At 35.4% G+C, this 18,052-nt stretch overlaps 1 protein-coding gene across 1 annotated transcript in view; it reads left to right on the forward strand.

Annotated features, from left to right (window-relative positions):
* LOC114645958 (spondin-1) overlaps nucleotides 1–18,052 on the forward strand; it is a 509,623-nt gene that overhangs the window by 376,893 nt on the left and 114,678 nt on the right. The window contains exons 9-10 of the mRNA XM_028793897.2: nucleotides 5,454–5,594; nucleotides 16,780–16,855. Of these exons, the coding sequence (XP_028649730.1) occupies nucleotides 5,454–5,594; nucleotides 16,780–16,855 (217 nt within the window). The remainder of the gene's footprint in view (nucleotides 1–5,453; nucleotides 5,595–16,779; nucleotides 16,856–18,052) is intronic.

An 18,052-nucleotide genomic window follows, 5' to 3' on the forward strand; every position in this document is an offset into this window, starting at 1 on the left:
GTTCACATGCATTCAGGCAAAATATTCTCATTGGTTGACTCTTATACAGTATTAACGCTTGCACCCAGTTGCACCCAGATGTTGGACAATAAAGACAAATGCTTTCTAATTATTAGATTATCCCTGTAGTACTAGAGTGTTGTGCTGTGTTAGCCATTATGGATATAGTGAGAAGTTAAGCAAAATGACACCTTTTATTGGCTAACTAGAAAGATTGCAATATGCAAGCTTTTGAGGCAACTCAAGCCCCTTCTTCAGGCAAGATGTAATCAAGCCGGGTCTGAAACATACGTTACAATCACATGAGTTATCTGGCCAAGTACTCACTACTACAACCTTGCAGATCTTAAAGCAACTGCGCCTCTCCTTGTTGTGTAGAAGTGGTCATCATGAAGCTCTTTCAAAACAGAACTCTGTAACCATAATGTAATGTAAAACCAGTAACATTTCAAAAATGTCTAAAGAAGGGGCCTGAGTTGCCTTGAAAACTTGCATATTGTAATTTTATCTAGTTAGCCAATAAAAGGTGTCATTTTGCTTGACTTTAGATTATCCCAGAATTTAGCTAAATGGGCTTGAGAACTGAATGGCTGGATGAATTGTTGTACAGTCCGTATTAAAGGCAGTCCCTTATATGCAGTAATACAATACAATGATGGGGTAATAACATGAAAAAAAAACTCATACTTTTCATACTGAAAATAATTTTCACCACAGTTTGCTGATACTGAACGTGTACACAGCAGATTCAGAGATACGATAAGAAGGAAAGTTGCAGGTCACATTATAAGCCTAACAACATTTTTATAGACTAATACTCAATGTCAAACATTCCACTGTATGACATTTCTTACATCTACTAAAAGATAATCTTCTTAAAATTTTTCACAGATTTGAAAGTGTCATTGTTGTTCTAATTTGGGCAATCTTAGAGAACAAACTGCAAAAGCAAGTTAATTAACTGCTAATTATCCTGAGAATCTTAGAATGTTTAACATGCCACAGAGGAGTCCTATGATATACAATGCATGTTTTCAGCAATAGGATGGCATTATCTAATTAAAATCCTTGCTTAATTAAATCTGTTGTGTTCCTGTTTCTATCTTTAGAAAGCCAAATTCGACATGCCAAGTAGTGTAATTTTTACTTTTCAAAGAAACTTTAGTTAATGGGTGTGTATGTGTGTGGTGCATTAACAGAAATTAGAAATTTACATGAAGTATTCTTAGATAGATTTTAGTGTCAGTTTGATCTCAAATTTTTAATCATCTTTTAAGGGATAGTCTTGTAATGGATTGGTACCCTTTCCAGGCTTGGTTCACGCTTTGCAGGCTTCAGCCATTCCGTAAGCTTGTACTTGAATAAGGGATTTGGAAAATGAAAGAATATTAACTTTGTACAGCTGAGAATGACACTTAAGTACACGTTATTTGCCTACTAAAATAATCTATTAGACATGCAAATTATACCTTCAACTTATTTCTTGAGGTGGGAATACACTAACTGTAAACATATCTGATTTGTAAAGCAAAGCAATATTATTTAAAAAGCTAAAAATAAAATGTAAAGCTAAAATCAATGATAAATATAATTTATGATTATTTGTGTTGATCAGCGAATTTTGCCAAAATGTTATTCACAGGGAATTTGCAGTGTTTGTGTTCGCCCTTGTTTGTCGAATTATTTACTGATAATTCAGCCAGTTTAGAACTTTTTTTTCCAGCATCCCATAATGCTTTGCAAGGCCAGCTCAACATTCGCCATAGCTGTAACAGCCAGCATTGGATGGGAATGAAACCCCCCCCAGATATATAATGCTGAGCATTTGCATTCCACACTGGTTATGAAGCTTGCACATCTCTCACTAAGTTCTTTCCTCTTTGATCTCACAGAGGCAGTCACGCAGTGGTTGGCACTATGAAGAGTACATGATCATCCACACAGTTAGTATCGCTAGTCAACTGGCTCACACACTGCAGAATTGAACACGTGGGACTCCAGATTAGTAGAGAAAAGTCATGCGGATATAAAAAGAACATGCAGACTTCATGGAAATCAAAGGTGCTAAGGCAGCTGATGAACTGCTATAGCATCAGTATCCATACCAGTTTTTTACATTTTTCATAAAAACAAATGCTATAAAATGTAAAGCCATAAAGGCACATTAATACTGTGTACAGTAGGTGAACTCAATTTAAGGAGCTTAAATAAGTAAATAATGCAAGTTCTCAAATTTTATTTTTGTGAAATATACAGTATACAGCATAAATAACAAGTTATCTCTGCTTGTCGGCAAATGTGCAGGTCGACTTTCAAGTTCTATGTCAATATAAGAGAAGGAGGCTCATGCCCTGTACATGTGTACTTAGCCATGTAGAGAATGAAAACAAACTTTGAAAGAACCTGTTTCCACATCTCCCACCCAAACACAGGAGATTCTGTGAAGTAATAATAATAATAAAAGGATTATTACTATTTACAAATATCTTTCCTTTATCTTTTTGATAGAAGAAAAAGTACAAAGAATCAACACAGACAGTTTGGAGAGCCTTCAGTGCAACTTCAAAAAAACAGAACGAGCCAGCGGCTTCGATCATGACACGCCACTTTGAATTTTCTGCCTTTAATTCTTTTACATCTGATTTTTTTTCCTTTTCTCCCACGGCTGAATATTTTTCTAAACACACAAAGCAATAGCTTCTCACGTAAATCAACATAAAACATCTCTTGCAGCGTGCATTGGCCTGTGTGGCAGCGGCTGTGCGGGGGCAGAGGGACAGTGAGCTGCTGCCGTGCTGTTTTCTGAAAATCACACAAAGCAATAGTTTCTCACTTACATCAACATAAAATAACTTACATTTTTTCTGACTGTTCTCTACGATTTTGGCATTTCCACTTTATTTTGATGAAATATATGTTTGTGCGTCCCTGACTATGCTCTTTCTTCTTTCATATCATGGAGGCATAGTGGTGCAGTGATTGGCACTACTGACACACTGCTCAGGTCTCCTTTTTAGCCACAATAATTGCTCCAGTATAGCTGACAGATATTTCCCTTGCCTTCAGGAACACTTTAAAGATGATTGCACCATTATAGTCCTGTCAAATCTAGTTTAGTTAGGAGTTTGGAACACCACGGAGCTCTCTCATCACTAATGATTATTTATTAGAGAATTGTTCTCAGAACTGTAAACTATTTAGGAAATATTAGTCCTTATTTATTTATTTCAGGAGCAAATCCTGTACTGAATCATTTACAGCAAGTCTCTGCATACAAATAAAAAATAAAATCACAATAATAAAATATAAAATATATTTACAATTATGCAATTTCTGATCACTCAGTATATATTTTCAAGTTTAAACCACTGTTGGAGCTTAATTGGTTTTTGAAACTGATTCCAAGTTACAGTTGCATTAAAATAAAATGTTTTATACAGAATTCTTTACCAGAAGAAGGTGAATTGAGTAGAGTGTAACTCTACACCCTTATGGCCCTTATGGGTGAACTTAAAGGTCAAACTTACTGGTAGCAAGGAGATAATATTTGGTGTTAATTTGTCAAAGTAGACTGTATACAATATATATAAAAATCAATTAATGATGACATTCTTCTCTGCTTAATTGAAATACAGCAAATATAGAATTCAATGGTGAGTTCTATAAGCATTACGGACTTCAAGCAATGTTTCAGAAGCATTTATATAGGTTATGTAAACATGATCAAGCACTAAATGAATAACAATAAAATAATACATAGTGGAAACAAGTGGAAACAGGCGAGTGGAGAAATTCTTTTAATAAATACAACAGAATACTGCCATCATAAGATACAGTCAATTCAGACAAAAAAAAAGAGTTTGAGTGTTGAAAAACATAATACTAAAAAAAATTAACAAATGTTAACACATAAGAGTTGGGACAAACTACATCTGGAAATCTGAAAAATCTCTCTGAAATAAGACTAAGCCTGCCATTATTCTCACCATATTTTTTTTATGTATCAATGAAAAAAAAACATCTTAATATAAAAGTCTTAGACAAATAAACTGTAAATGTCCTGTGATTTAAAATTATATAAAGTTAAATGGTTCATCGGCTGACAAGAAATTCTTGGCTATTTGCAGGTTTCATAAGGGAAAACATCAACACTAGTGGGTCATTCTCATTGCCCTCAGGCAAAGAAACATCCAACCTCACTGAAAAGTTAATTTAACTATGAAAAAATCAGTGAAAACTATGATGATGTTTCACATTTAACACGCAGAAAGGGTGATCTTAGTGGTGTTCGGCAATGTTCCCACAATAACACGTATGGTAGCATATGGACTGCAAGTTAGCAACATTGTACCTCACGTTCCACCTGTATCCTTTTTCTCATTTTCTATCCTGCATTGTTCTTGATTAGTTCACATGATTGACTTGCTCCTGCACAAATATTTAATAGGGAATTTAAAACTATCACTCCATTTCATAAGTATGTCATTAGTAGTATATGATGTATTGTTCTATAATAAATGTGTTATTTATTCCACGAGAAAACAAAATGTCTTTCTGAAGGCAAGCCTAAAATGTCACTAACATAATTCTAAAATCTGATTGAGGAAATCAAATCAGGGAGTGGAAAAATAAGCGGGTTAGAATAAAACCAAGTTTCTGTAATATTATAAGGCCCTTTAAAAAATTAGAATTTCCTTTATTTGAAGTTCAACATTGTTAATGATTTTACTAGAAGAGAAGAAAAGAATATGATTTGTGGTCATATTCAGATATGAAAATTTTGTGACACAGTCTACTTAGCCCAGAAATTGAAAACTGCATAAAAAAACAAGCTTGAAATTATTAAGATGTAAATACTGGTACAAGTGTGAACACCATTACTGATTAATCAGAAAAACAAGTTTTGCACAGAACGTCAAACACACTAATGCCAAATGTGTGTCACTGGTAGAGCAGCCTCATACTTTAAAAGGGTGATATTGATTTTTGAGGTGTTTGTCTTCTACTTCCTTTCAGTAATGTCTCTATGAAGCTCGAAATAGAGCTCAGCGGGAGAGATATTTCCAGCAAGCAACAATTTTATGGTTACAGTCAATTTATGTTTTGAATTTCTACGTAATTACAATAGATCTAATTGGCATACTGATGTGATGCAAAGCATGAAGACAGACATCTAAGAATAACAACTGGCACCATTGCATCAATCTGAACCATGCTGTGCTGGATATGGAGATAGGAAAGCACCCAATATCATTAATTTGTGAACATTATAGTAAATTGTATTTAATGAAAATTTGTTAAAAAAAAAAATCAAGACAAATTTAGTGTCTGTGTCAAGCTACTCCTAGCAAATACACCGCATTGTTTTAATTTCCAGGAACTTTTTGCTGAAACTTTCTAAGAAAATTAGAAGTCTCATTTAATCATTTCTTCTTTTGTACGTTTTCTTCTAGTCACCCAATAAGCCTACTGTTCCACAAGAAAAAATCAGACCACTGACAAGTCTAGATCATCCTCAAAGCCCCTTCTATGACCCAGAAGGAGGACCCATAACGTCTGTTGCAAGAATCGTTATTGAAAGGATTGCAAGAAAGGTACTGTGCATTTCATCTCATTGAATTTGTGTATGTGTAACAGCTTAAGTGACTGCTTCAGTGTCATTGTATAAATTGGGATTGTTTGAGCAGCTGAAATTAAATCCTTTAAGCAGAGTGATAAGATAAATATCAATCATTAGGTGTATTCTTTTGATGCACAGAATGAGCAGAAAGGAGTCCCTAAGGGCTAATTTGTTTTTACAATATCGGTTAATATGAAGAAAACATACAAATGAATTATATGTATTGTATATAAAGATGTGCAGCAGGCAGTATGGTGTAGAGGCTAAAACAATGCACTTTAAAGCTCAAAGCTGTTAGATTAATTACACCTCCAAATCACTTTGTCATCCTGAGCATATGACTTATGAAATATTGTATATTTTGATCTTGGAAACTACCTTGACAAAAAGCATCAGTCAAATGAATAATTTTAATAATTTTACTGTTTTTTATTATTTTTTATTATTTTTAATATGAATAAAAGAATACAAAAAGTGAGAACATAGTGGTTAGTGCTGCTGCCTCACAAATGTGACATCCTGTGTCCAAATCCCAACCCAAGCACTGTCAATATGCACTTTGCATGTTGTGCCATCATCTGTGTCATCCTGCATGAGATAGCAAACAGTTTTATTGAACCAAAGACATTGAGAGAACAGAACATTCAGGAGATAGATGTGAGCAACCCTGAAATTCACTGCCCAGCTGAAAAGGTTTTCATTGGGTACCTGATAAGGAGGCAGCTGCTAAGCGAGGAAGTGCAAGAGAGCAGTTCTTTAAAGATGCCAGAGCATTCTATGTCTGGAGCTTTCAAAAAATATTAAAGAAGTTCCCAATCAGTGACCAAATTTTGAAAAATCTGTCAGTGGTCAATACAGAGAACCAAGATCAGGTGAATTCAAAGCAGATGTTGACTTTGGCAGAGAGATTTCCAAATGTGATCGAGGAAGATGCCAGAGAACAGCTCCACTTCTGTATTATGTCTCAACTAACCTTGAAGGTCTGGTCCCAAACTACAGAAATGTGCCAGTTGATGAGTTCTGGGTGAATCTGTCTAAAGTAAAATCTGTGAGGACAGGGCAATCGAGTTTCAAAGAGCTCTGCCAGTTGATGAAGCTAATTAGGGTGCTTCCAGCTTCTACCTGTGATGTAGAAAGGGCATCCAGCTTGGTGCGTCACATTAAGACAGAATTCCCAAGTTAGCTATCTAACCAAACACTTATGAATTTGATGTCCTGTAAAATTAACTAATTCATTGACAATGGTACTATATGTAGTAGTGTCCTTTGATGCAGATTTAAAAGCAGCAGATATTCAAAAGGTTAAAAGATCGATCCTAGGGTAGTCAGTTTTTGTGGACTGAGGTAGCACAGAGTCTTATCCAAGTTATCCAACAGGTGCCTTTTATCTGTTGCACTGGTAATAAGGCGTTGTGCCATAAACCTAGCATTACCCAGGTAAAGCTTGCATTATCCAAAGAGATTACCCAGGTAAAGTCAGAAGTCAAGCAAAATTACACCTTTTATTGGCTAACTAAAAAGATTACAATATGCAAGCTTTTGAGGCAACTCAGGCCCCTTCTTCAGGCAAGATGAAATAAAGAAACTGGAGTTCCCTGTCTTTTTATACACACTAGGACAAATAACAACATTGGAAAACCTTTAAGTAAGACATCTTAAATGTAAAAAATTAATAGACCTCTTCAGGCTAAGATTCATTAAGCAAGAGAGGAGAATAATGTATAGACAAGATCTTTGGATAAGATAACTGTCCAACAAAGTCTTTTGAAGTTTCTGATGAGTTTTTCAATACAATGTGAGTCTGTAGACAGGTTGTCTGTGGTAAAATCAGAAAACTCATATTTTATTCCATCTTTAGCCAGGTCTGCTGGATAATGCAAGCTTTACCTGGGTAATGCTAGGTTTACCTAATTTTCAGGTTTACCTGTAACATATATACTGTATGTACTGCATGTATTGTAAGTATACAGTATATAATTAGATGATCTTTGCTGTACATATAGTGTGGGATGCTTGTCTGATTTAGAAATCCACAGAAGTCAGGAGCAGCTGCAGTTCACAACAATGCACTAGCTGATTGTTTGGTTAAATATTTCCATGTGGTAAAATTGATTCTATTCCAGCAGCTGATCCTAATCTTTTCACAGCCTTCAAGCACACTGAGGTTTTAGGAATCAATGTCTTCAAGCATTTAGAACTCCAGTAGATGAGACTGTGTTTGTAGAATGAAACATAATAACCTGTCAGCCACAAATGGATTTTGTTGTAGGCACAGCATTTTCCTGACACGCTAAGTGTCATGTTGTAAGCATAACCTGAATGATAGGAAATCATTCAATCTCATTTTATTCAAGCTAAATAATATAAAACAACAAGATGTGCGTAATACCATTCAAACCTCATCAAAACTTAAGCTTAAACATTTCTAAAAAGGCAGCATGTTTAACAAAGGCATGCTTGTGGAATGTATCACGTAGTCGATTGATGGTTTCAGCCTTTTGCCAAAGCTGCTCAAACTTCTCTGTGATTATGTAATGGAAAAATGGTTTAAAAAATGGAATGTGTGGATTGAATTTTTTGGGGAAAATACAAAGCTAAGTATTTTATTTGTTTGACTTTTATTAACTGGTGCATTGACTGCAGTGTGGAAGTCAAACCTGGAAGGAGCACCAGTTCATCACACAGTGTGCTCCCGCACACACACACACACTCACTTTCAAGTCACTGGTCTTTCTGAACTGCATGTCTCATACTGTTGTATATTCTCGAAATGTTTGAAAGCATTGATTCTTAAAATCGTTGACTGACGGCTGTGACAACAGAAGGATTAAGTAACTAAAGTCTTCATTTGCCATAGGCACTATATAGTTCTGCTGAAGTAATTTTAAATATTAATAGGTTTTTTTGTGCCTCAAGACAAACTCTCCCATTAAAACCACAGGAATGACCAAAAGGCAATTTCCAGCTTTTAATTGTTTTCACATAATTTCAGTATACTCTACAAAATCATTTCAATCAAGTCCAACCCATTTTTCCAGAGCTAAGAGATGATAGAGAAGATTGGCTTATTTGTCCCTGTACTATTAATATAGAAAACCTTGAAAAGCGATCAAATGATCAATAAAATACCGTACACTAGATTTTAATAAAATAACCTTTGAAAATATAGCCATCAAACCACAAGTGACAAGGATGAAGGACACAGTGCACAGATGAGTGTAGAATTGGCTTAGATACTAAAAATGAGTTATGTTGCGAGAAAGTTTTTATTATTTGTTGATTATTTTTTCATGTAATAAGTACTAGAGTCTCTTTTCTTTTTAATTATCACTAATGAATGTATAGTATTGTTTATTCTTATTGATTATGTTTATACCTTTTTATGTCACCATTTTATGTCATAGCCATGTGACATGCGGTTTAATACAGTACTAATAAGAATGTGATGTCATCAAACAGACACCATACTATAAGGAAGTGTCTGAAGTAAGACTGCATTAGCAAAGGAGTCACTTAGTGTAGTATGAGCTAAAAGATGCTTTAAAATGATCAATTTTTACAATAGCTTCTTGTTAAGACTTTAGAAAAGATTCGTTATGTAACACTCAATGTGCATTTCCTCCACCTTCTTTGATTTTTTACTTACTGTATATATATTTTTCTTAAGTATCAAAAATTTTTAAATATAATACACTTGTGAGTCCACAACTGAAATCCAAATCGTACTTTTGGTGTTCTTAAAGAAGGACATAACAAAGAGCTCCAAGGCTAATTCAGGCATGCAGAGACTGAACTATAAGTGACGATTCCAGGACCTGAATCTTTTCAGCTTCTGTTGAAAAAGTATTAAAAACAGTATATTTTCATGGAGGTTTCTCTGTTCGTTAATAGCATCTAACATGTACAGCTTTATCCACAAGTGGACAGTTGCCTCTAGCATAAGAACCTTACAGCTTGGCATAAGCAAACCAAATAGTTGTCTTCAATACTTGTGTCACAAGACTGTTTCTTTTTGAAAGCATCCCTTTTAGCCTCTAACCCAGTGCCAGCCAATGCCCATGTGGCGTCTAGGCAAGGGTCACCACTTACATACACAAAAAAAAAAACACCATGACAAAATAAATACACAAACAATGAATGTAAAAAACACAGATGCCTTTGCTTAATGCAATAGGCATAATTAATGGCAAGCTAAATATGTGCAAAGTGCACGAAAGGTCGTTATAAATAAATAATAATAATAATAATTACAGGCAAATGCACAACTAAATATATATAAATACTAGCAAAATACCCGCGCTTCGCAGTGGCGAAGTACTGCCTTAAAGTTGTTATTAAGAAGAAAAGTAAACAGGAGTCAGATGAGGTGGCTTGGGCATCTGATCAGGATACCTCCTGGACACCTCCCTGGTGAGGTGTTACGGGCACGTCTAACTGGGAGGAGGCCCCGGGGAAGACCCAAGACATGCTGGAGGGACATGGCTGGCCTGGGAACACCTCAGGATTCCCCCGGAAGAGCTTGTAGAAGTGGCCGGGGAGAGGGAAGTCTGGGCATCTCTCCTCAAGCTGCTGCTTCTGCAACCCGATCTCGGATAAGCGGAAGAGGATGGATTGATGGATGGATGGAAATTGGAGACTTTATAATAAAGTATACTTTCAGCTTGATCTTAAACACAAAGACATAGCATTTGTTCTTGCAGTTTGTCATGGATACATTATCACTGAAAGACATTTAAAACATATATTTTAGACTAAAGGCCTATTTCGTCGTAAGGTCTTTAGCAACATTGGGGATATACAGCAACAATTACAAAGCTCAGGTCAGGATGCACACAAAATATCAAAAAAATGGTCTGCATGTGAAGAAAGAAGATTTTTGTCTGATATTGAAGGCGCTAGATGGGTTTTTCTTAAGTGCAACTATAAAACATAACTAATATGCATCAGAAATTTAAAAAAAAATAAAGTATCTGGTGCGCACTTGAAACTATCTGGTGCTCACTTGATACTATCTGGTGCTCACTTGAAACTATCTGGTACGCACCAGAAAAATCCCCAGAAAAAAAAATGACACCATGTCCCCTCAGGGGCTCCGTACAATACTAATTAACAAAGAATAAAGTAAGGTCCGATGGCCAGGCAGGACAGAAAAAACAAAAAACAAAAAAAACTCCAGAGGGCTGAAGAAAAAAACAAAATCTGCAGGGTTTCTAAGGCCATGAGACCACCCACACATTTGTCATATTAAGAAGTGACCAGCTGAATGAATTCTACAACCACATCAACTCAGTATTCCCTGCAATCCAATTCACGATGGAAAAAGAAATAAATGGACGCATCAATTTACTTGACATTTCTATTGAAAGAGATAACCACACTGGTTTAGTTACAAGTGTTTATTGCAAGTGTTTATTGCAAGGATTGTTATGCTGAAAAAATACTACACTTTTCCAGCAACCACCCTTCATCACATAAACAGAGTTGTGTTAGGATTCTGTTTAAAAGGATTAACACCCATTATAACACAATGGACACGAAAAAGAAGGAAATTATCTTTTTCATTTATTGACATCAAATGTCTACCCGAAGACATTTATTAAATAATGCCTAGGCTATATAGGAGATGGCGACACAAGTATACGTAGTCTAAAAGACTAGCAGCACATATACAGGAACATTGCAATGCTGTCACAAGGAAAGACCCACAGTCAATGATTTACACACCTATAAGTTCCACTGGACACACATTTAAGTGGGACACTGAAAAAGTAAAATTCATGGCCAACACTAAGTGTGCAAGAGAAGTGGCTGAAACGTGGCTCTCTAATGAAAACGCCATTAACAGACACTTGAACTTGAACCCAACATATGCAGGTTAAAAAGAAGAACATCTAAATAATAAAAACACTTTATGACCAACACCCTCCGAATGCCACCTTACTAATCCACCACCAACCCCCTTACAACCTACCCACCCTTCACCAGCTATATATTGCCTTTGATTCCTGTATGTCTAATCATTTTCCTCTGATGATGACACCTGGTAGGTAGTCGAAAGCTTTGGAATAAAAAAAATATATATATTTTAAGATTAGTGACTCATTTTCTCTTTGTGGATCTCTAGCTATATATATATATATATATATATATATATATATATATATATATATATACTGTATATATATCACACTCACTGAACATGTGTAGTCATTAGATGTGGGAGTATCACTGTAGTATGTGGAGATCACCCACAAAAACCTAAGTGGAAAGTAAAGAGTCTACACAGACAGCCATAGACAGTAGGAATTACCTCTGAGACAATGACACCAACCACTGTGCTGCTGTCTTTCACATCCACAAATCTAAATGTGCAGTATATTCTATGTCTACCTGTATGAATTATACAAGATAAACTATTTGCTTTTCCTAGTTTTAGTGACCAACCTGCAACTTTCTTGTCACTGTTAATAAAGACAAAGTAACATTAATGTGAATGATACTAAACTTTACAAGAGGGTCTGAAACATTCTTAAGTATTACAGTAAGTAACTTTGAGAGCTCATCAAGCTTTTCCATGAATATACACATTTCCAATAATGAGGAATTTAATGCACTATTAATAATAATGTGATCCAGGGCAGGCACCACAGAGCTTAGAGAGCCATAGTAACTAAAAGCTTTCAGTTTGTCCATTTTAATAATTAGAAGCCACTTCTTATAATTAATGGAAGGTGTTATTTAATTAGACATTCTGTTCCTTGTTCCTGTTCTCATTTTATTGCATCAGAAATCTGACAATTTTGTTATTTGCACCTCATTGCTAATTGGCTGCTGGTGTAAAAAAGCACATGAAATAAAATGAAACTAAAAATAAAGACTCAATCAACTTCTGTGTGCTAAAAGCTATGCCGACAGTAAGAGCATCTTATTGAATTACAGTGAGAAGTAAAAGCCTTGGTGTTGGTAATTTCTAAGGTCGCAGATAGCTAAGGAAAGTGTTTTAATTCATTGAAAGTTTCAATAAACAACAGTGATTGCCATCATATTAAGAAATTAGTGGAAATAAAAGTACTTATAGCTGTTAAGAACTCAGGTTACTTACTTGTTTGCAATCTATTACATGTTCTTGTAGTACTTATTAAAAATGACAAGATCTTGGGGATTCACAATCTATCACAGCAGAATCGGGCAAAAGCAGTAAGGAGTTCTAAATGGGCACTGGTCCATTTATTGGCACAATCACTCACACAAACACTCAGGTCATAAATGGTCGATTTAGAGTCCACATTCAGCACAGGATGTAAGCTACAGAGCTGTCTAAAATACTGTGTTTGTCAAATTCAGTTGAAAAGAAATATTGTTGGAGGAACTTCATTTTGCTTCCTGTAATATTAAATTCCAGGTAACTTACAGTAATTTGGTAGAGTAAGAAGAAAACGTAAAAAGATGTTTAAGCATTTAACCATATGAAAAAGTGTACTAATACTTATTTATAAATTACTTAGAAATATTTGTAGACGATATAACTAATATCCCAGGTAACTACAGTAAATTTACATTTGTATGTTTTGAAGAAGAAGATGAAAAAGGTGTTTAAGTGGAAGTAAAATAATTGGCCACCTTGATTAATCAATTTTATTTGCAACTGAGTCTGTACTTCTTTTTGCTAATTCCAGCATTTGGATACCTGTAAGAGGGCAAACTCTACTGAAAATGGTAGATTAAAAAGAAAATGTGAAAATACATTTAAGCATTTAAACATACGTATGAGAAAGTATACTAATGCTTATTTATAAATTACTTAGAAATATTTGTAGACCATTTAACTAAACATAGAGACAAATAAAAAGTAAAAATGATGCACTGATTAAAAAAATTGGTTGGAATAAAAACCTGTAGTCATGGAGGTCCACTGTGGCTAAAATTACAAACCACTAGCCTAACATATTCATCATTCTAGGTTTGAATCCCTCAGCAGGCTGCCGGTGGTATTTCATCTGATCTTTCTCCTCATGTCTGCATAGGTTTTTCTCTGAGAATGATGGTTTTTCAGCTACATCCCAGTTTTATGTGTGATATTTTAATTTGATATCATCTTGATTTAAGTAGGAGTGTGTGTGTTTGAGAGTGTGTGTGAGTGCATGCCTGTGTTCAGTGAATGTCCTGTGATGTCCAGGGTTAGTGCATTGTGCATTATGTTGCCAGGATAGTCCTTTGGTACACCGAACCCTGAGAAGAATTAAATGCATTTTACACTAGAGAAATACTAAAGCTTCATTTTGAAAACTGAGTTATGCCCAGATGTCAACTGCTAATATCCATGAAAATAATTCAGTTCATATTGCTTGATTTTTTTGTCTACTACAAATAAAAACTAATTTTTACTTATATCACATTGTTTACTTTATGAATGCTGAAAAGATGTATACAAGATTTTTCAAAGAGGAAGATTACTAATCTCATTACTTAAAATAATAATGTTAATTTATAAAGAACTATTAAATAAGATTAAGATATTTGAGAATTATTATGCAACATTACACTCATCTGAAATAATAATAAATAATCCTGTTCTAATACATAGTTATCTCAGGAGGCAGTCACTGGCATTATGTATGATGTAGTATCTTTTAAGATGAGGTAACAGAAACACTGGCTCTACCACTAATTTTTCTGAATTTCTTGAAGGATGAAAAACCTTCAGATCAAGACATAATGCATTTTTACAAAGAATTAATGCAAAGGCCACTAATAATATTATTTCACAAGTCCACACTAGATGATGCATTTTTAGTACAAGGCATTGATGTCTGCTCTCACCTTTTATTTTTACAATTGCCATTAACTCTTTTCAGGGCGGATGTCGACTTTTGTCAAAAGGAGGGGTTGATGGTCGTAATCAACTGTAAATGGTAACAAAGCCTGATGTTATGATTTATTTGGACTCTCTTTGCTAGAAGGAAAGTTAGCTTCATTGGTTTGACTGAGATTCCCTCCACTTGCATGAGTAACGAGGAACAAACAATGGCAAAGGTGGCATCAATATCTGGTGAGAAATCAAAACAAATGTGTAAAGCAAAATATTGCGTGTACAACATTTTGCATATTATCGCTGAATTGGACTCTGCCTCCGATGTAGATACAAGTGATCAAAAACAATTATAAGGTACCAATATAAGCTGGTTTGGTCCCCAGCTGATCGATCCCCAGACTCGTGTAGCTGACAAACCTATGGCAATGTTCACCTGGGACGACCGCCACTTACAATAACAAAAGATATAAACCAGATTGTGATGCACTGTGACTGCAACTGCCTCTGCCGCCCCCACCCAGTGAAGCCAGCCTGCCGCGCATTCTGGATGAACTGGCGGCCACGGCACACAGCAACAGACATTTTATGTTGATTTCTGTGTGAAACCATTGCTTTGTGTGCTTTTCAGAGAACTGTTTTGTTTTTTAAAAAGTATTCAGCCCTCAAAGAGTTAAACCACCCTTTCTTTGGTTCCATAAAAGTGCAAAAGTTGAAGGAAATTTAGACAGGACAGTAGTTACATACATACATACAATATTGTATATTGTACTTATATTGTACTTACATATTTTACAGTATATTGTACTCTCTGCAATGCAGGCTACATATAATGATTGAATAGCAGAATATGTCACAGTTTGCCTGCTGTTTTACAAAATGTGGCATCTTATTTCTGATTAAGCTGCTATTTTTCAAGCCAGAGAGCAAATAAAAGAAACAGTGCCATCACAAGATGAAAAATCACAATTTTATTCTATATAAAATTTAAAAAGCATGCTGGTTTTGTTGTAGGAAGTGCATTCATTTCTACATTTTCCTTCTAATGTTCATTAGAATCAGTAAGTAACAGAATGAAGAAAAAAATACAATGAAAGTTTACATTGAAGGGTGATATATTGGTTAGTCCTTGTAAGTGGAGAACATGCATCCCGACTGGGAAGGAGGATGGTTTCTTACCCGGACGGGATGCCAGAGTGGAAGGATGAATGGCTTGGCCTGCGGGAGAGGCGGAAGCTAAAAGTTAGAAGAAGTTCCATCCCCCATATGCCAGGTGGCAGTGGTCCTCATGTGGCAGCCTAGCTGGGACACCCACAGGGGTGCTTGGGAGTTGGAGTCCAAAAGTGTAACCCTGGGTGACAATAGAGGGTGCTGTCAAGGGAGGACCTTCCTACTTTCTGTATGGCCTGGAACACACGTTGTGGCACCAGAAAAGGGAGCCCACTGTCTCACATCAATGAGTCGGAGTCAGGAGGCAACACTCAACTGAAGGACAAAACAAAAGGATTTGGTTTACTTTATTGTTATTGTGGCAGATTTTTGGAAGGTTGAATCTGTTGAATGTGCTTGTGGATGAATACATATCTTTTATTTTATTCTAGAAACATGTTGGGATTTACTGTGTCTGTGGTTAGGGGCTCAGGGGTGCCCCCGATGGTAACAATCTTTACGTTACTCTTTACATGCTCTCTATATTTGCATGTGTTTTTTTTTTGTCCTCCAGGTTCTCCAGTGTTCCTCTCACATCTCATAGATGTGTATGTATGGCTCATTGGTTTTGTTAAACTGGCCTCTTATGAGTGTATTTTGTGATAGATTGGTCCCTGTGCAGAGCTTGGACTGAAAGTGGCGGAAAAAAACTCTGGTCCTCGCTTTGAAAATTAATGGATGGAGTTACACTTGAAAAATTAGTTTTTGATAAAAACTGACTTTAACCTTTATGGTAATATGTATAGAACATGAACAAAGTAAAATATTAAAACGTGTGTTAAAGAGAACTTGATTTCAGAATAAAGGACAGCTGGATGAACTCTATTTCATTTAACTGTTTGAACTGAATTTGAAAGGTTTTTATACAATTAAATGTTTCACTTATTATACTGTACATGGTCATCTTTTTATGCTGTTTACATGGGAAATTAAAAAAATTCATAATTTTTTTCTGTTTTCTATCTGTGGCATTGCTTTTACAGTAAGTAATTACTTTGAATATGCTTAGTCAAAAACAGTAAGCTCAGCCACAAGGCTGAGTTTTTATTAAAATGCTGAAGTGATATATAGACATATAGATAATGTGTATATACAGCATCTCTCTATTTGTCATTACTAAGTTTTGAATTTCCATTTACAGGGTGAGCAATGCAATATTGTACCTGACAATGTGGATGATATTGTGGCTGACTTAGCCCAAGAGGAGAAAGAAGAAGGTAGACTTTTTGTTTAAAATGAATAGCACAAATTATGTTTCTGTGTATAACATATGTTTTGTAGCAGTAGCATGGTTGTGTAATGGTAATTGTTGCTGTCCTACAGTTCCAGTACCCTCAGCCTGAATACCCAAGTACCACCTGTGTAGTTTATGTTTTTTTCTCAAGTCTTTGTGAGCTTGTTCTCCAGGGACTCTAGTTTTCATCCCACATCCTAAAAACATACAAACTAACCTTCCATCACACTATACAATTTTTCCAGCAAGTTTCAGTCATAGACTACATTTATATAATTTTAGCAAGTCTCAATGTGCATCCATGATTGTCAGTGTGACATCCCCAGCTTCTCTTTCATAGTGACCTAAGACTTGCTACAACAAAATCAAACTTGTTCATGAGGGTAAGCTTCTGTGTTGTATGAGTTTTTTTTTTTGTTTCAAATCAAAAATGTGATAGAAGTAAAAAAAAAAAAAAACAACATCCCTACTAGTACATACTTGTAATAACCCACTGTACAAACATAAAAGTGACACCATAAAAAAACAGATTTAACAAGATCATAATCCCTGACCCTCCTAGGGACTTTAGAGTTTCAGCTCTAGATATATATAAGACCATGATACTTGACAGGAAAGGTGCAAAAAATAAACATGAAAAAAAGCTATACTGTATATCAGCTTTTAGTGCATCAGTGGCTGAGCTCCACAGGTTGATTGATTTAGATGAAGCATTATTAATTCCAGTAGTGGACATTTCTAAATGAATTAAATTAAAAAAAATGAAACAACCCAGTGCTGAATTGTCATCAACTCTGGGGATTTCTGTCTGGATGCAATAATGATTTTAGTAGCTATGGTACCTAATAAGGACACTCTTTTGATAATAATTAATGGAGAGGGAAGAATTATCAGCAAGCAGAAAGACTGAATGGAAAAAGTTTTACAGAATAATATACAGGAAAACAAATGGGCAACTGCAGACCAGAAGGCAAAGACACCTGGACAATCCCAGAAAACATGAAGGAAAGTACCAGAGAAATCTAGAGAACAGGAATCACACAACAAATCTGATACCAAGCCGGTTATGTGTCTCTGCTTAGGAGTAAGGAACATTCTTTCAATGATTTGAAGTTGTGAAAACTGATAGTTTGGGTTTTTGGAAGACAAGCATACATTCTTAAACACAGTATTCCAGCAT

Source organism: Erpetoichthys calabaricus, chromosome 2, assembly GCF_900747795.2.
Source record: "Erpetoichthys calabaricus chromosome 2, fErpCal1.3, whole genome shotgun sequence".
NCBI lineage: Eukaryota > Metazoa > Chordata > Cladistia > Polypteriformes > Polypteridae > Erpetoichthys > Erpetoichthys calabaricus.